This window comes from Chaetomium strumarium, assembly GCF_033439665.1.
Source record: "Chaetomium strumarium strain CBS 333.67 chromosome Unknown B0T15scaffold_5, whole genome shotgun sequence".
NCBI classification, from domain to species: Eukaryota; Fungi; Ascomycota; class Sordariomycetes; order Sordariales; family Chaetomiaceae; genus Chaetomium; species Chaetomium strumarium.
Window position 1 is genome coordinate 52087 of NW_026944433.1, and position 17533 is coordinate 69619.

A 17533-nucleotide genomic window follows, 5' to 3' on the forward strand; every position below is an offset into this window, starting at 1 on the left:
GCTGGTCTGGATCCATCATCATGGTTGGTTTCATTGCATTTCAGGTGCTGTCGTGCAAGCCAATTGTATCCCTTGAGATACCCGCCCTGGGTGGTGGTGGTTGTTGTTGGGGGGGTGCGACCTGCTTTCATTGTCCTGCAACTTTCACATTGCATTGCGCCAAAGCCACACGTTCGGCTATTCCACGCTCTCTGGGGAGTGGTATTGGAGAGGAGAAGGCTCTGGCGCAATAAATGTCTATTAAAATTGCCAGAGTCCTACGGGTATCCTACTGCAAGTATCGCTCATGCTCTCTTCGCTCCAGGCAGGCTCATCAACATGAATTTCACCCTAACTGTGCCTGAAGGCTCTACAAATCATGGCAATCCAAAACTGTTGTGCACACCTCCCGAATGGTATGACTTCATTATTTTCTTCTTTACGAATTATGTTGCGCATGCTGCGACCGTTGTTCCAGAGCCTGGCCAAAGCCCTGTGATGGCTGCTCTTCAGATCCTTCTTGCTCTTACCCTGCCGGGTAGCGCAGTCTTTCGAGCTGTAAATGCCATCGCACGGCATGCGGCAACCGAAACGAAGGACCCATTACGACGCGCTGCTAGAGCAAATGCTCTCTGTATGGTTCTAAAGAAGCGGCCTGCCACCAAGTTCTTGGTAGCGATAAGAAGTAGGGACAACCGGTCTGAAGTTGAGAGCGGAGATACTGCTGGGAACAGCATCCGAGTCGAAAGCTGGCAGCCAAAGGAGAAGACATTTCGTATGCCAAACGCGGCCGAGGAAGGAAACAAACAGTTGCCCGGACCTCAAATCCGTCCTGTATCTCGGGGACTAGACAGTATTGCCATAATGTAGGTTAGACTATTACCGTCCATTTACGTCGGTCCCCAATACTTTTGTTTAACTACAGAGGCACGCTCCTATCGTCAGATTGACCCTGGTGGGAGTCTGCTCAAGGCTCCCACCCCATTCCGCCTGACGCGACTGTCCACGGCGAATATTGGCTCCACGAAGATTACTACTTCGCCGTTGTCCTGCCCACGGCCTCATTAACGCTCTCCTTCGACCATGACGGGCGCAACCCCGAGGATATTGACCTCGGCAACTTGCATCACTCGAAAGCGGTGCTGGCTTCGTCACACAACATTCTGAAACTCTCCATCAGTTACGTGCAGGCCATGTGGGCAACCGCCACGGTATACCGTGCGCGACGGGACCAGATTCATCAGTACGGATACGCTGCGTTTGGTCTGACGGTGGCTCCATATGCCGTCATGTCGATCCTGAACACGCTGGCAAACATGCTGACGCCCGAGTACCCAGCGATGTTCGTGATCAGAACACCGGCAATGGCAGACGCCGAGAGGGAAAATAAGGGCTTCTTCAAAGGGGCTATCCGTGTGGATCTCGAAAATGCGAACAATACGACGGAAGGAACACCCACGAGAGGGGCAGAGATGCTCCCGGAACTCCGTCCACTCGTCAAAATTCCGACTTCGGTAATCCTAGCAAGTCTTCTACTCAGCCTGGTTCCACTTGCAATTGTTGAGGGGCTTTCGGGGTTTCAGGAGGGAAACAGTTCACAACTTGAACGAGGTTTCACTATGTCGTGGCTAATCGTCGGAACCATCTACGGGGTGCTCGCTGGCATAAACGCAGGTCTGAGCGGCCCAGGCGATGAAGTCGTAACGTCGATGATGGCAGTCATCCAAACGTCCCGGACGCGTCGGTATTTCAGGGTGATGGAACGGTTATTGCTGGGCTTCTTTTCCGTACTGGGCTTGCTACTTTTCTTGGGTGTTTCCGCGGTAGGCGGCATGGTTATCGTAGGGAGGATGATCCGTGATTTTGGCCTGTGCACTTCAGTTGACTAGGACGTGACAGGCGGCACTACCATATCCTAGCTCAAGGTGGGAGATGGTTGGCACAAGTACAAGTGTCCGCGGTAGGCTGAAGCACCTTAGAGGCGCTCAGTGGCAAGCAGTCAATGAATCTTCTAGATGTTGATGACCCAGCTCCCTGCCAAGGCGGCGACCGCATCAAGGAAATATCACCGACGAGGCGGGCCAATCGAATGTGTAGAAGACTTTGATTAATGAAGAGGGTATTTTATGTGATGCTGACCTGACCTCACTGCGGGAGCTTGTTCGACACTTCGAATTCCGGGTTTACCCACGTCGGGTTCCCAGATTTCTGACGCATTGCGCCGCCAAATCGATGCAGCGCTGCCATCACCGGGATACAGACGAAGATAGTAATCATGGCATGGCCAGCAAACGTCCAGGTAAAGCCCACATGCTCCACCCACGGCACGATGAAGAACGGGTCGACGAAGGCAGACAGGTTCAGCATCACAGCATAGAAGGTCATGGTAGCCATGCTCTGCATCGGGTACGCATCCACCACATACGAGCAGATCGCAGTGTTTCCCATCTGAATACCGGCGCCAACTTTTGACCGAGAGACAATCAGTTCTCCTTTCCATTCGTACGGACACCCTGGTTGGTCAGGATTTCAGGGGGGCAAAACTTACAGAGACCCAAGGCCACTTGACCCACGATCCAGTGGTAGCCACGGTCGACACTGACGCCCCAGACGACCAGGCCAACAGCAGTCAGCACGGCGGCGGGATAAGCGAGCCAGAGGCGCATCTCCGGCGTCTTCTGGTTGTTGTGGTTGCTCTTGGCTAGCTTGATGACGATCCAGTCGCTCAGGCTGCCAGAGCAAAACACTTCAGACACCAACGTCCCGACTATTAGGCCGAGATACAAAAGCCTGAATGGTTTGCTGAGTTAGCTCAAGACGGACTTCGATGTTGTCACGGGGTAAGAACTATTACAGTAAGGTAGGTAAGGCAGACTCACCCTTGGATGTGTGCGGCATACGTTTGGTACGCAACGGGCACCAGCGTCACCACAGAAAGTACCCACCAGTACCAGCCAAAGCAGTAGGCGATGACGGAGATGGGGACCACCATGTACCGGAACGTCTTGATGAATCGGAAGGCGGTGTCGTATAGCCGTGGGTGCTTGATCCCCGAAAGTGGGGAGAGGTTCGCGAATGGTAGGTCCTTGGTCTTCCGCACAATGAGATGCTTGTTGGGAGGAGAAGTCGCCAGAACGGTCTTCTCGTCACCTGACGACGGGGTTGTCATCACGGCACTCTGCGCAGTTCCCGCAAGCATGAGGTGGCGCGGGTAAAGCGTCTCGGGGAGGAAGAAGAGCTCAGCGAGAAGGATTACGCCGAAAAAGATGGCAGAGAGCCACTGGATCCATTGGTAACCCGCCATGTTGACGAACCCGCCGATGAGCGGGCCAAAATACAGCCCTTGGTCGATGGCCAAGACCCAGAGTCCCAGCTTCTGGCCGCGTTCATGCTCGAAGAAGATGTCGTTGATGATGGCCAAGCCGACGTTGGCCGCGGGGCTGACGCCCAGCCCCTGGAAGAAGCGCGCGGCCATGTAGCCCGAGTAGCTTGGGGCTAGGGCCGCTCCGATCGTCGACAGCAGTGCCATGGCGGTGCCGAGGATGAAGATTGGACGCCGGCCGATGATGTCCGCCGGAGACGCCCACAGCAATGGGCCGAGAGAGAGGCCGAGAGCAGGAATGGCGACGGTCCAGTTGACTTCGGCCAAGCCGGCCGAGTATTTCTCTTGGAGAGTTGGGAACGACGGTACAGTGGTCGTTGTGATGTAAGTGAACATGAAATACCTGTTCCCGCACGGGTTACCTATCAGTATTACCCCTTAGGTGTCACTACTAGTAGAAAGGAAGCATGCTACTTACAGAGACATTACAATGGCCAGGATGATGTGCTTTTGCGCGGATGACCAGTTCAGGGGGTCAAGGTCGTCGTCCAGGACAGGTTGCGGGAACAGTGGGAAGCCATCTTTGCTCAAGACAAGCTCTTCAGTTACTTGACCAGCGGAGTTGTATGGTTCCACGCCCAAGGGTGTGCGAGGTGCCGACACCTTGTCTCGCTTCTCGTCGTCGGCCATGTCGACGATTCGATCCTGGTCATGGACCTTGGAGGTTGGTTGAGGGGAAGCAACAGGTGGGTTTGCTAACGGTTGGGGCAGCGGCAATTCGAATCAGGGAGTTCCAAGATCAGGACCATGATGGTAGGAGAAAATAAAGTGCTAGTATATAAGGTGGATAGATTGAATATTAAGAGTACACATAACAGTCCACCTCTGCCAGCACCGTGTTATTGAACTGTTCTCCAGCAGCGTAAATCAACAGGAACCATGACCGAGGCGTAGTAGATACAATACGCACTTGCCCATCTCTCGTCTTATCGTGCCAGCCCGTTGTGGCGCTGGCCTCTTATCTCTCTTCGCTCCGCATCGGCGTTCTGCCAGCAGTAATATTACCAAAAACGGAGCAGTACGCGCCTTATCGATCGGCTCTCGAACTCACCAGCGTCGTTATCAACAACGCCCAACACTCGGAAATGGTGCATGTGTTATCTCCGGCCTATGGTGATTAGACCCGATCAAGAATCGTGGGGAAGGAAATCCGTGTTCTCGGAACTGACTGGATACCGTAGGCAAGGTCACATCTCCCCACGCTTGTTCAACTACAAAGTGGCACTTCAACGGTCATGTTGGGGGTCGTCCAATTCCAGCCCTAGGACGTAGATAAGTACGTACCTAGTAGGTACTTTGCCACTCTACCTGCCAACAGCTGCCTTCTGTCACTCAGAGGCGTCGTTTGAGCAACCACTGGCAACACCACTTGCAACGGACAGCTCATGGGAAGTGCAATAGATGCTGCTCAGAGTGCAGTATAAATACAACTAGTAGTACAATACATACATCGCCGCGTCGCAAGACATATTGTCCAGAGTCCGGGCCTAGCTCGTAGTGATTTTAGTCTATACATCCTACTAACAGGAGACAACACTTGAATCGTGATTCTCATCATCCAACCGGTCCACAGCCCTTTGCACCTCATTCTCCCAGTTGCTCAACCCGACAATCACCCACTCCAAGATGCCCACCAGCGAGAGAGCGATGCATTGCCCCATCCACAGACCGGCCAGTCCCCAGCCGTGGAACGCAAGATAGATACCGCCGGGAAGAGCACCGCCATAGTACGACACGCAGTTCACGAGCGCACCCACCCACTGACGGCCCATGCCCCGCAACGCGCCGCCACAGCTGCCGTTCAGCCCATCCGCAATCTGGAACAGGGCGACGTAGGGGATGACCTCGGCGACGAGGACAATAACCCGCTTGTCACTGTTGAAGAGCCCCCCGAAAACATCCCTCGTTGCGAACAGGACGGTAAGAAGAACCGAACCGAAGGCGACAGACAGGAGGGCAGCGCAATGAGCAGAACGCCTCGCGGCCGTGGGACTTCTCGCCCCGAGCAGATTCCCCAGCCGCGCCGACTCTGCCACGCCGAGGCCGAACGGGATGGTGTTGATGATCTGGTCCGCCGTCATGACCACCGATTGGGCGGCGAGGGGAAGCGTTCCCAGCCGGCCGGCAGCAAGGGCGACAATCTCGAACGCCCACCACTCCGTGCCGACATGGACGACGCCCAGGAAGGCGAGCTTCGCAAAGGGCCACGAGTTTGCCAGCGCCCGTCTTGGCTGCAGCCCGCTCCAGCACTGCTTGCCCTGGACAAAGGCGGCGTAGGCGACAAGAAGCAGGAAGGAAAGCCAGTAGGAGATCCCCGTGGCCAGGGGAGCGCCGTACATGCCGAGATCAAAAGTGTAAATGAACAAGTAGTTGAGAACAGCGTTGAGCGGCGAGGTGATCATGAGGGCGTATGTCCCTGCCCGGTAAGCGCCCTGCGCCTGCAGGAACTTCTTCATGCACTCGAACCAGACGTAACCGAGCCCGCCGGGCGCCAGGAGCTGGAGGAATCTGGCGCTGTGGATGCAGATGGACTCGGGCTGGCCCAGCGCCCGGAACAGATGTTCGGAAAAGCACCAGATGACCACCACGACGGCGTAGAACCCAGTCAACACAAATATCCCCCTCTGTAGCAGAATACCAAGGTTCCCCTTATCCTTTGATGCCGTGAAGCTGCTCGAGGCCAGCGTGTCAAGGGCGCTCGTGCCGCCCAAGGCGATCAGCCAGGCCGTCGCCATGGCAAACATGTATGAGAACGCAGCAACTGCGAGGGCCTCCGAAGACAGCCGTCCCACGACAAGGACGGACACTGTCTGCAGACTGTTTTGGAGCATGTACGCGAGGATGACGGGAATCGAGGCCTTCGTCAAGAACCACATCTCGGCGATCCATTCAACATGTTCTGGTCGGGCGGCCGATCGACGAGCGCGATGGGGGGAGAGCAGGGGCGCCGTTTCGTCGGGGTAGCCCTCGGCATCTGGAGGGAGGGTTTCGTGGCTAGGTCGGGACTTGTTCATTCTTTCTTTCTGACAGACTAGTCTTTGTGGAAGGAGAGTTGGGCTCTTGACGTTTCCAGTTGGTGGTTCGGACAATCGTTGGCCGGTCTTCTCGTCGAGGTCAATCCTCAAACGGCCTCCGAGTTAGGTCGGCCTTCACGGGACTTTAGTGAACATCATACGCGCCAGGACGTGATGCCGATTGTTGACCAATCTGTCCTGTCGTGCATACGTTCTGCAGCATCCCGCAGATGTTATCAGTCCATGCCATGCAGCAAGCCATGATAGCAAGCCGTTCTGCGGTCCGCGGGGCTATCGCCAATGGCCATCGGCCAAGTATCAAACCAATCCGCGGAAAAGCAGCATGTCCGCGTCATGATGACTGCTCAGCGATTGGACTCCGGGCGGCTATCAGACCTTTTTGGGGAAGGGAGGCAGACAGGGCTAGGATATCGCGCACGGCTCTCGATCTCGCTGCTTGGAAATCCGGGGATATTGTGGACTAACGCGATCCGGCAATGTAGCCACGATAACAGGGATGTGGAGAAGGTTTCGGCAGAGCAATGGAACCCCGGAGAGACTTACCAACTAGACCCATTTTGGTGAATTAGGCGCCTGGCAGGTCCGAATGACGATTTTATCGTAGGTTGTCCAAAGACTAGAACAGACCGGCGTCAGAGGAGGGGGGATGCATGGCGTCTCTGGTGTATACCCACCCTGGTGAGGGACATCAGCTGTCTCGTGGATGTATAAGACAAGGTCTGCAGTTCAAGCCAAATGATCAAGTCTTCCTGCTTCGCCATCAGGTAGAACGTAAAGTCATAACGATGTATTCGGCGCTGTTGACCCTCGGATGGACGGCCATTGCCACCGCCCACGCCGGGCATGAGCAAAAGACCATTGCGGGACCCCACCAGTCACTGTGGTATAACACGCTTCCCGGAGATGGCGGCACCCAAGTATGCCTTCTCCAATTTCTCGCAAGTTTACCGATAAACGAGTCACTAACACGCTGACGCAGGCGGACTCGGTCTTCTCCGGGATCTCTACCTTTGGCCGTCTCCCCTACCAGCCCTGCCTCCAGAACCCCGACGCTATTTATGACATTGCCTTCATCGGTGCTCCGTTCGATACTGGAACATCGTACCGGCCAGGCGCTCGCTTCGGCCCGTCTGGTATCCGCCAGGGCTCTCGCCGACTGAATCTCTAGTATGGCCGCTTCTGGTTCCTTGGCAAGCCGCCTTCGTGTTGACCACCAATTCCAGTGGAGGGTACAATGTGCCCCTGAAGACCAACCCGTTTAACAGCTGGGCAACGGTGCTCGACTGCGGTGACATCCCCGTTACCTCGTAAGCCTCAAAAGCCAATACCAGCCCCCCTGCAGACCGGGTCAGGGGAACTGACAATCACATAAGCTATGACAACACTTGGGCCCTTCACCAGATCGAAGAAGGCCATTTCCAAATCCTCTCACGCCCTCCCGCGACAGATGCAGACAAGAGGGGCCCCGCCATCAAGGGCCGGACGCTGCCCCGAGTCATCACGCTTGGCGGAGACCACACCATCACCCTGCCCTTGCTGCGGTCGATCAACCGTGCTTATGGTCCCGTCTCAGTGATCCACTTTGACAGCCATTTAGACACCTGTAAGCAAATCCGTTGCACTAGGAAAAAACAAAAAGGAAAGGAAACACGGTTTGTATCACCAGTCAGCCTGACCCAGTATCTATCATGCAGGGAAGCCCAAGGTATTCGGCGGCTCGCCCTCGGAGGTTGCGGCGGTCAACCACGGCACCTACTTCTACCACGCCGCCATGGAGGGCCTGCTCGCCAACGACACCAACATCCACGCGGGCATCCGCACGACGCTGAGCGGGCCCAGCGACTACGACAACGACGGCTACTGCGGCTTCGAGATTGTCGAGGCGCGCGAGATCGACACCATCGGCACCGACGGCATCATCAAGCGCATCGTCGACCGCATCGGCACCGAGAGGCCCGTGTACCTGTCCATCGACATCGACACGCTCGACCCGGCCTTTGCCCCGGCCACTGGCACGCCTGAGACCGGGGGCTGGTCGACGCGCGAGCTGAGGACTATCCTGCGCGGACTGGAGAATCTGAATTTGATTGCTGCGGATATTGTTGAGGTTGCTGTGAGTCTTGTCTCTCCTTTTCTTCTTTCCTGGATTGCTTTCTTCGCGCCACGGTTGGTGCTAAAAAAAGGCAAACAGCCGGCGTACGACACGAATGCGGAGCACACTACCATGGCTGCGGCCGATGTGCTGTATGAGGTGATGAGCATCATGGTGAAGAAGGGTCCGCTGAGCAAAATGGTGGAGAGCAAGCGGACGGATGACTTGTGAACGGGAAGACATGCGCGGCCGTGGAAACTGAATCGTGGGGGGTCATGAGGGGGGTTTCAAAGTGATAACGTCACGGTGTTGGGGCAATCTTTTTGAAAGAAGATACTCAACGAGGTTCACGATATCCGTAGCCGGGTTTTGGCATTGCATTGGTATCCCATGACGATTGGGCCTAGTACTCGTAGTCGAGAGGCTCTAGAAGAGAATTACATTGTAGTCCAATTTCTCTGTATCAACTCAACGTCAGCGCCGGCTACACGTATTAGTGCTAAAACAGACGACAAACCTAGCAGCTGGCTCGCGCAGAGCTCACCGGTGAAATCGCCCAGGCTTGCCCTGAGATCCCATATGTGCTGCAGTGCTTGGCGAATGATCCTGACATGGAGCGAGCGGATGCACTGCTCCAGTTTGTTGATTTTGTCTAGGGCGAAGGTCCTTTGCTCCTCGGTGAAGGCCTCGCAGCCGAGCGTGAACAGAGGCATCGCCATCGCGACCCAGGTGTGGCATGGCTGCCTCTGGCTCATATTGCTGACCATTTCTTCCATGGCGCGTACCGCAGATTGTATGGGCGGTGACCCGGATGGAAGGTGGTAAAGCCGCCTGTACAGGTAGATTAAGGTGGTTTGTTGGAATACCTGGTGGCAGAGCGTGAACTCGCGACCGTACTCGGGTGACAAGGGGGAGCAGATCGATATGGCCGGTGGGGCCTTGTTGTCGCGCCTGATCATTGCCTTGACTTTGCCGAGAAGAATGTCGGCTTCGAAGGACGACTGTTCCGTATTACGTTGTGACAGTTGGTCGATTTGATGGATGATATCCAACAGTTCGTCGCTGTAGCCGAGGAACCCGTCGATCGCAGGACTGGGCGTGGACTTCAGCTTGGACTCTGCTGTCTCTGTAGTACGTACCATCGGTGTTGAGGTCTCGGGGACCTCGCAAGCGGGAATGTATGGGAGGGTTCGCAGAGACAGATACAGTTGATACAGATGCCTCATCGCCGATTGTAGAGGGCCGGATCGGGTTGTGAAGTCGCGGTGGGCGCCGTCGCCATCCAAAAGGGCTCGAATGCCTTGGAGATGAATCCGCCAGGAAGACGTGCCCTGCCGGTAGGTGAAGACATCGGTAAGACACCAGATGAGACACGTTGCCAGCAGTGTCTCGTTCATTTGGCCCGTTCCCAAGGCACCTCGCAAAAGCGCCAAACCTGATGACTGCAAATGCCCTAGTAGCTTGGGAGTCTCCACGCCGTCCACGGAGACAACGCCTCTGGACAGAAACCCTGCGGCTGACAATGCAAGGCAGGCCGACATAAGCTGAGGCGAATCGAGAGTCACGGGAACCAGCCCCTGCCGGAGGTCTTCGTGAATCGACGGATGGCAGGACAGGGAGGCGAGGATATCCCCTGCAAAGTAGCTCAGGAGCCTCTGGTACCTTGGCGAGAGCGGTATACCATTAGGAAGGTGTCGCGGGAGGAGGGATGTCGATGGCTCGAGAGGTTCCGCCGGCACGGTACTGTTCAGGTTCCGGTGCACTAAGGTCTCGTTCTGTCGGTCTGGTAGTAGTCAGCCCCGGTCTTAAGCGTTTGGAAAGACGTCAAGGTGAACCGTGACTGTACCTATCGCGTGATCGGCTTGGGTTGCACCGGATCCAACTTGGCTAACCAAAGACGTTTTACGACCTGGGCCACGACCCCATACCAACCTCAACGTGTATTTACACATCCGGTTGAAGGTCGAACACTGCCCGCAACAGGGCTTCTGCTCATCGCACTTCCTCCTCCGCCTTCGGCACTCCTCACATCCTTGCCGAGATCGCGTGCCAGGCATACCGTGCAGTGGGGTTCGCGTGAGTTGTTCATGGAGATTCGGAATCGTGATCACGGACAGATCTTAGTCGAACTTCAAAAGGTGACGCATTCATAGCCCTTATCATGTTGAAGGTTCTGCAGCATGTTGTCGGAGTAGAGCCATGAGAAAGGGACGGCTAGAACGCGACATGCTCGTGTATCTATAATGGCAATGGTCACTACGATACATCCTAAAACTCCTAATGTTATAATAATAATATCGTTTTCAATGCGCAAGATAAGCATGTGCTAAGGAGATAAGAGTAGAGATAAGCAATATGGTGCTTTTAGCTCGAGAACCACCGGACATGCTAAAGTCCTCTATGGCGTGGGGTAGCCACAATAGCCGGCATCGACATCGGCTCGGGCTCCGGGACTCGGCCCGCGGGACCCACGCCCTCGGAGGCGTCCCGTGATTGGACCTTATTTCCACCTCCGCACCTGTGGGAACGGCTACCACTGAACTCTGGTCTCCATTTTCTGATATCTTACAGGAGCATGCTCTGTCGTGTACAGTTATCGCCGATAACTTCAAGTTTGGGACCAATTGAATGAGAAACGACCAAGTTGTGTGGTTGCTGTCTGGAAAGATGATGCTTGAGGAGAGGATGTTGCGGGCCAGCTCCTATCTACCTTAGGTATATACCTTACTGTAGGTGTTGAACCCCGGAAGAACAAGGCAAAGAATCGAAAAAATATAGGCAACGGTCCCAACAGCAACCTCCCAACTCGGCCAATCTCCACCCTAATTCAATGGGAGGCAGGCAAAGTGAAACGACGTTGTTGGTCCTGCAGAATCCCTCAAAGTCAACTGAGTGATGTGATGGCTTTTGTTGCCTGGAAACAGCCATGGACGATTCACACAGAGCGAACTCCTCAGATCAAGTCCGGATCCTCCGTCCTTCATCCAGGCTGCCTCATCCTGACGGAGCAGGTTTTCAATTCCAGCAAAGATAGCTGGAGATCACATCGTTGAAGCCGTAAACGCCGACATTAGCGATGTAATTGCCGCCAGGGACACTGAGTCCTGCAATCTGTTAATATCCCTCTTGGGCACATAGCTTTTGAACCAAAGAAAAGTCAGGTAGCTTACTATTACCCTGGCAGTCCGCATCGCTCCAGAAGTAGCAGGCGTATCCATTCGGCACAGATAGCGAGGTAATCCTGTCATTCCAGCCGTTGAAAAGACCATCTACTCAATGTCAGTTACTATGCAAGCCTCAAGAGCTCCAAGGATAGGAATTCAACATACAGCATTTCTGGGCTGGTCGAATTGTTAGTTTGCGATCGCCGAAATGAGGGTGGAAAACTCACTATCGGTATAGAGGCCCTCATGGCGGCCTCCGCGGTCAGCGTCCTCCCAGATATCGACAATCAGAGTCGCAGCAGCAGCGCGACCCTCGATAGCCTCTTCTCTCTTTGCCTTGTCCGCGTTGTTGGTTACGTAGGGGGTTGCGCCGTCCTGGACGGGAGGGAAAGAGGTCGGAATGGCGACATCGAGTGGGATGTTAGGTTGAGCGCGCTTTGCAGGAATGGCCGAGACCAGAGAAGTGAAAACTGCTGCTAGAAGGAGTCTCATGATGGTGGAAAGAATTGCAGGTCGGTTAATTTGATCGAGACTAGAGCTTGGAGTTTGCTTGTCGAGCCTGAAGAGAGAAAGGAGTTTCCGCTGCCGCCTACACTCCTCTTTATATACACATTCCTCAGGATCAATTGACCTTTGTCCTCCTGAACGTCTGTCTTCCTGATCCAGTGGTGGGTGGTGCCGAACTGGTCGCTTAGAGCTGAGGTGAGCAATAAATATCTACAAGTCAGCAAGGACCTTGTGTTCCAGCAAAGACCTTGTTCTCCTAAACGTCTGTTTTCCTGATCTAGTGGTGGTGCCGAACTGGTCGCTTAGCCCTGAGGTGGGCAATGAATATGTACAAGGTCAGCGAGGACCTTGTGTACTTGCACTCTCTTCGGCCCGGGTTATCTGCCCTCGGCCCGGTAGTCGAGACCCATAGAGCCGTGAGCAAAGCCGGCGCGTCGCAAACCAGCATTCCATGTGGAGTGAGAGAAAGGAAAGATAGAAAGACGTACAGGAATAAAACAGTAAGTGCAAGCAATGCCGATAGACACTCAGATAGAAATCCAACGCCATAATCCCCCATAGTTTTATGCCTTTTCACATCATTAACTCCCATTCATCCTACCCATAGATCTCTCCATCCTTCCCGTAGCTCCACCCCCTACCCCTTACCCCGCGAGCAACCAACCAGTGCCAAGACTCTGTGGGGGCGGCCCCGGGATAATGACACGGGCCCCCTCCCGACCTGGTCGTTTAGAGCTGAGGTGGGCAATAAATATGTACAAGGTCAGTAAGGACCTTCTGTTCCTGTACGTCTGTTCTCTTGATCAAGATAGGTATATGTTGCGAGGGATACATAAACCAGACTTTCGAGTGGTTCCATCAATGGGGCCCGGTTCTCCGTTTTGGTGCTTCTATAATAAGCGCTGCAACCTAACCCTTAAGGCACCGCTCCTCGAACCCCCCTGCGCCGGCCAAGGGGACTTAGCCGAACTCGTTGTTTGGGGGTGAGCAATATACGGTATGCAAGAACCTCTTCATAATACCTTGTTGGTCAGGCCACATGCGGTCACCGCCGTCTCTACATGTGTATCCGTACAGTAGCAGCCACTGCGGCTCAGAGTGGACTTTAAGGGAGCCAAAAGTGACGGAAGATGACAGCGGGGCGCGTGCTTGCAGGATACAGACCATGGGGCTGACTGGGTGACTGAAAACAGCAACGCAGGTAAAGCGAAGGGATGGACGAGGTGAGATGCCGCCAGGAGGGGGGGGGGTGGGGGGTTGGGGGGAACAGGCCGGTCGAGCGAAAAGTTGTAATGGACCAAATGCACCGTAAAGGTTGGAACATCTCGATCGATTGCCGAGCGGTAATGAGGGTAGGGCTGGAGAGAATGGACCGCAAGGCTCGGAGTCTCCACTACCGTAATCGCCGGCATCGGCATCGGCATCGGCTCGGGCTCCGGTGCCGACCCGGCCCGTAGGGCCCAATCCTCGGATCTGCCCCGTGATTGGAGCTTACCCACCTCCGTACCTATGAACGGCAACCATTGAACTCTGGTCGCCATTTGCTGACATCTTATCTTCAAAGAGCATGCTCTGTTAATCGGAGGTTTGTTAAATTGAGCAGCCATTTTGATAGGCTCTACTTGTCTTGGACGGCTTCCGGACACGGCTCTCGCTCCGAGAAACTCCACCAACTTCTTCCCCCTCTTTCAGGCTGCAAGCAGAAAGAAAGGGTCCTTATGTGCTGCAACCCAGAGACTCGCCGGCTATGGTAGTGGAGACTCCGGGGAGCTCATCATGACACCGAGACATACACTCCAGCTGCAACAATAGTACCTACATGGCGGAGGACAAGAAAGGGACGCGTTCATAATTTACTGTGAAAATCAGCGCATATTGATTGTGAAAAAGATGCTGCCTCGTCCTAGGTCATAGTGCTAACCCAACCCCTTTCCCCAGGTGGCTCCTGACCACAATCCATGTGCAGAATTCGGGAGCTGTGAAGACCTCAAAACAGTCGAAAGCAAAACGATGGACCCGCCGAATTCGCCAAGAACGCAACCCAAACGCCGTACCCAGAATCGCAACACCGTGATCGGAGCCCAGGCCCGACAAAGTCCCAGGTTTCCCATCGCGACCACCCTCATCAGCCCTTCATTTAAGAGCCCGAGCCCTTGGTGGTGGTAGCCGCACGCTCCTCGACAGCACCAAAGCCGCCGGCCTCGAGATCCCGCTCGTCGTACTCGGGAGCGGCGGTGCGCGGCACGGCACGGCGCTCGTTGTTGAAGTCGGCGACGTTCCACGTGACCGAGCTTCCGGCGGCCACGCCAGCGGGGCCGTCGATGACGCTGAAGCCTTCGGCGCCGGCATTGTTGTCGCAGTTGCTCATGTCGGCGACCTGCAGGCTCTTGTTGATGCAGTACTTCTCGGCGAGGGCAGTGGGCGCGAAGAAGGCGGCGGCAGCGAACTGCAGCGCCGGGAGGGTGATGTGTCCGCGCTTCATGTTGGTTGGCTGGTGATTGCAAATGTTGATAATGAAAAAATGTGTGGGTGGTCTTGGACTTTGTGATGAGCTTGCAAGATGGTGGAAGATGCTGGTAATAAGAAGCTGTAGAGGCGTGGAAAAGGCCACCTTCTTATACTGTTTTCGGCGCTCCTAGCCAACACTGCATTTGTGTTTTGCCACGCTGTATTCCGGAGGCTTTTTCCATTTCATGAGATCACTGCACCTTTGACGGTGACCTGGCATGGCTCACAATGGGCCATGCGCGCCAGGATGATCGTGCCAGGTCCCTAGAAGGACCTTTGGCAGGAGGGATGACCAATGAGCGAATGACGAAGTCCCACGGAGGAAATCGTGGCCAACAAAACGATGGTTAATCCAAGGGTCTGGAGACCAAGTGTACCTTTTATTTATGGCACGGGCCGGGTGATTATGAACCCACTTGACCACCACTGCGCCACATGTTCAAGCCTGATTAGCCTTTTTAGAGCGACAAGATGCGCAGTATAAGAGATGTGCAGTGGGGGAGGTCGGCCACCTGGTCGTGGGCCATGGTTACTGCTTGGATTTTCGAAACGCATCCTGCCGTTTCAAGATGGGACCGCGGCGGCGACGTCACGATGGCCAACTGTGCCACACCAATAAGCCGCCCTTCCAGAACAATCATGCGGTTACTGTGATGTCAATGTAAGAATTCGAGACCTAGTACAAAACATAAATATGCATCTGGGCCCCGTTGCCGGGTATGTCTACAACGCCGCCTTCATTCGGCACCCCAAACCTTTTAGTAATCTTTCAGCGGCCACTCGAAAGAAGATCTCATTTACAATGCGCCGAGTCCAGGTAGACAAGCGTCCCAACGCAACTCGGCTGGTGCAGAGCCAAGGCCTCGTTTACTCAAAAAGCCCGGCCCCAGGAGACACGTCGGACCCGTACTGGCCGGACGACCGATACTACTCCTTCACGACCGACGAGATTGCGCTGCTCGAAAAGGCCGGTCAAGAGGTCTTCGACATGTGCTGCGAAGCGGCCGAGTACCTTGTTGAGCACCCGGATATCATCACGAGCAAGATGGCGATTCCGGCCTTTGCGCTCAAGCAAATCATCGAGTCGTGGAATCGCGAGCCCGCCTGGGGCAGTGTCTACGGCCGCTTCGACGTCTGCTTTGGCGGCCTGGACCATCCCGACCCGCGTCTGCGGGTGCCCAAGTTCTACGAGTTCAATGCCGATACGCCCACGTCGCTTGTGGAGGCCGCGTCGATCCAGTGGCTCTGGCTCGAACAGACGGGTCACGGCAACGACCAGCTCAACTCCATCACCGAGCGGCTCATCGAGGCCTGGAAGCGGAATCTGACCCTGATCGAGCAGCAGCTGGGCCACCGTGTCAAGGTTCACTTCGCCGTGGCAAGGGGAGAGCCGACGGGAGAGGATGCCATGAACACGACGCTGCTGATGGACACGTGCCAACAGGCCGGATGGCGGACCAAGACCATGTTCATGGACCAGATCGCCCTGTCCCGGAAGGACGGACGCTTCTATGACCAGGAGGGCGAACACATCGATGTCATCTTCAAGCTCTACCCGTGGGAGTACATGGTGGAGCAGAAGTTTGGCGAGGCGTGCTTCAAGGACATGGAAAACATCGGGGGCACGGTGTGGATCGAGGCGCCGTACAAGATGCTGTGGAGCAACAAGGCCCTCTTCGCGATCCTGTGGAAGCTTTTCAAGGATGACCCGCGATCCCAATGGCTGCTGCCGACGTATTTCGAGGACGAGGCACCCGCGTCACTAACCAAGTTCGCCCGAAAGCCCATCTTTGCGCGCGAGGGAGCCGATGTTGTCCTGCAGGCGGACGGCCGGGTCATCCAGGATGCGACAACGGGCGACTACGGCAAGGAAGGGTACATTGTCCAGGAGCTTGCGTTGCTGCCGGAGTTCAAGGACGAGCGAGGCGTCTCGTACTATCCGGTCCTGGGCCTGTGGCTCGTGGACGGCGACGTTGCCGGCATGGGCATCCGGGAGGACAAGACGCCCATCACGACGAACGGCTCCATGTTCATTCCGCATTCTATCTCCGATGGACCGGTGAACTACGAGAGGCAGCCGGTTCCGAGTCTCGAGGAAATCGAGGCGTCGTTGGCGGTGGAGCATTATACGGATGTCGATGAGGGGTCGCGAGGCGTCCTGAATTACATAGAGAGCATTGCCAGCGCGGTCGCATAATGCTCTTTTACCTTCGCGACACTAGAAGCGTTTCCTCGGTCACATTTGATCACATGGATTGACTTTGGTTTATGTGACCGTCTGTGGTGCAGAGGAGGGAGGGGATAAACAGTGCATCTTGTGTATCGGCTCTGGTGAAAGTTACGAAAGTTGACGGGGGAAAGTACCTTAATTACCAGGTAAACACAGGGAAAGTTGCCAACAGAAGTAAGGTACTTATTACCATGCGTAACAAACGCGTTGTGACAGACGTTAGTAGGCTGGACAGTTGGCGGCAGGTAAGGAGAGCGGGGTAGGACGGGAGTCGGTGAGGAAGGAGCGAGTTGCCCGTGCCTGAAATCTCCTGCAAGGCAGCAACCTCTCGGGATTCGAACTCGCCCTTTCCCTCTCCAACGTCCTGAAGGACTGACTGAGCCACTGCAAAATCCAACCATCTAGATTCGTTCTACCGATGCGTGACGGCCCAAAAAAATGGCCGCGACGACTTTGAACGATCAGATGGCCGGGTTATGCTCGGAATGCAGCAGTGTACTGAACGGATATTGTCTTCTGCCGGTGAAGTCATCGAAACCACCTCCGGGGTCCCCAACCGCTACCCCGTGACTTTCCGACGAGGAAGACTATGCAGACTCCAAGAGCACCCTGAATACTGGAGTTGGACAGCCAATC

The 17533-nt window shown here is 55.2% G+C and overlaps 8 protein-coding genes across 8 annotated transcripts; 3 read left to right on the forward strand and 5 right to left on the reverse strand.

Moving 5' to 3' along the window:
- Window positions 1–174: 174 nt before the first annotated feature.
- Window positions 175–1943, forward strand: B0T15DRAFT_575445 (uncharacterized protein; the record flags this gene model as incomplete). Its single annotated transcript, XM_062870994.1, has 3 exons — window positions 175–754; window positions 952–1733; window positions 1899–1943. Exons 1-3 carry the CDS (start codon window positions 319–321, stop codon window positions 1941–1943), a joined length of 1263 nt encoding a protein of 420 aa, XP_062719666.1. The 5' UTR covers window positions 175–318.
- Window positions 1944–1990: 47 nt separating this feature from the next.
- On the reverse strand, window positions 1991–4332 carry B0T15DRAFT_534903 (major facilitator superfamily transporter). Its single transcript, XM_062869465.1, has 4 exons — window positions 3780–4332; window positions 2859–3704; window positions 2528–2769; window positions 1991–2444 (listed from the first exon to the last, which is right to left on the reverse strand). Exons 1-4 carry the CDS (start codon window positions 3989–3991, stop codon window positions 2125–2127), a joined length of 1620 nt encoding a protein of 539 aa, XP_062719667.1. The 5' UTR covers window positions 3992–4332; the 3' UTR covers window positions 1991–2124.
- Window positions 4333–4742: 410 nt separating this feature from the next.
- B0T15DRAFT_534905 (putative MATE efflux family protein subfamily) lies at window positions 4743–6821 on the reverse strand. The gene has a single exon (XM_062869466.1). It carries the CDS (start codon window positions 6373–6375, stop codon window positions 4882–4884), a length of 1494 nt encoding a protein of 497 aa, XP_062719668.1. The 5' UTR covers window positions 6376–6821; the 3' UTR covers window positions 4743–4881.
- Window positions 6822–7181: 360 nt separating this feature from the next.
- Window positions 7182–8719, forward strand: B0T15DRAFT_485690 (arginase family-domain-containing protein; the record flags this gene model as incomplete). Its single annotated transcript, XM_062866303.1, has 6 exons — window positions 7182–7313; window positions 7376–7563; window positions 7620–7703; window positions 7770–7999; window positions 8091–8509; window positions 8588–8719. 6 exons carry the CDS (start codon window positions 7182–7184, stop codon window positions 8717–8719), a joined length of 1185 nt encoding a protein of 394 aa, XP_062719669.1.
- Window positions 8720–8828: 109 nt separating this feature from the next.
- B0T15DRAFT_223622 (fungal-specific transcription factor domain-containing protein) lies at window positions 8829–10755 on the reverse strand. Its single transcript, XM_062862841.1, has 2 exons — window positions 10335–10755; window positions 8829–10271 (listed from the first exon to the last, which is right to left on the reverse strand). The coding sequence occupies exons 1-2, from the start codon at window positions 10543–10545 to the stop codon at window positions 8926–8928; spliced, it is 1557 nt and encodes a 518-aa protein (XP_062719670.1). The 5' UTR covers window positions 10546–10755; the 3' UTR covers window positions 8829–8925.
- Window positions 10756–11503: 748 nt separating this feature from the next.
- Window positions 11504–12144, reverse strand: B0T15DRAFT_494392 (uncharacterized protein; the record flags this gene model as incomplete). The annotated part of the gene is made up of 4 exons (XM_062867014.1): window positions 11504–11592; window positions 11659–11757; window positions 11818–11829; window positions 11880–12144. The coding sequence occupies 4 exons, from the start codon at window positions 12142–12144 to the stop codon at window positions 11504–11506; spliced, it is 465 nt and encodes a 154-aa protein (XP_062719671.1).
- A 1887-nt stretch (window positions 12145–14031) lies between these two features.
- Window positions 14032–14826, reverse strand: B0T15DRAFT_223634 (uncharacterized protein). Its single transcript, XM_062862842.1, has one exon. The coding sequence runs from the start codon at window positions 14639–14641 to the stop codon at window positions 14297–14299; it is 345 nt and encodes a 114-aa protein (XP_062719672.1). The 5' UTR covers window positions 14642–14826; the 3' UTR covers window positions 14032–14296.
- Window positions 14827–15469: 643 nt separating this feature from the next.
- On the forward strand, window positions 15470–16864 carry B0T15DRAFT_399571 (glutathionylspermidine synthase; the record flags this gene model as incomplete). Its single annotated transcript, XM_062865017.1, has 1 exon — window positions 15470–16864. The coding sequence occupies one exon, from the start codon at window positions 15470–15472 to the stop codon at window positions 16862–16864; it is 1395 nt and encodes a 464-aa protein (XP_062719673.1).
- Window positions 16865–17533: the final 669 nt, after the last annotated feature.

Bases quoted from the DNA above. Each gene is read 5' to 3' on its own strand.
- B0T15DRAFT_534905 (XM_062869466.1), bottom strand. From the start codon at position 6,375: ATGAACAAGTCCCGACCTAGCCACGAAACCCTCCCTCCAGATGCCGAG.
- B0T15DRAFT_223622 (XM_062862841.1), bottom strand. From the start codon at position 10,545: ATGCCTGGCACGCGATCTCGGCAAGGATGTGAGGAGTGCCGAAGGCGG. The intron at 10,272-10,334 runs GTACAGTCACGG...GACTACTACCAG, and splicing joins CCAAGCCGATCACGCGATAG to ACCGACAGAACGAGACCTTA.
- B0T15DRAFT_534903 (XM_062869465.1), bottom strand. From the start codon at position 3,991: ATGGCCGACGACGAGAAGCGAGACAAGGTGTCGGCACCTCGCACACCC. The intron at 3,705-3,779 runs GTAAGTAGCATG...GTGCGGGAACAG, and splicing joins CTGGCCATTGTAATGTCTCT to GTATTTCATGTTCACTTACA. The intron at 2,445-2,527 runs GTAAGTTTTGCC...CTCGGTCAAAAG, and splicing joins TCAAGTGGCCTTGGGTCTCT to TTGGCGCCGGTATTCAGATG.
- B0T15DRAFT_223634 (XM_062862842.1), bottom strand. From the start codon at position 14,641: ATGAAGCGCGGACACATCACCCTCCCGGCGCTGCAGTTCGCTGCCGCC.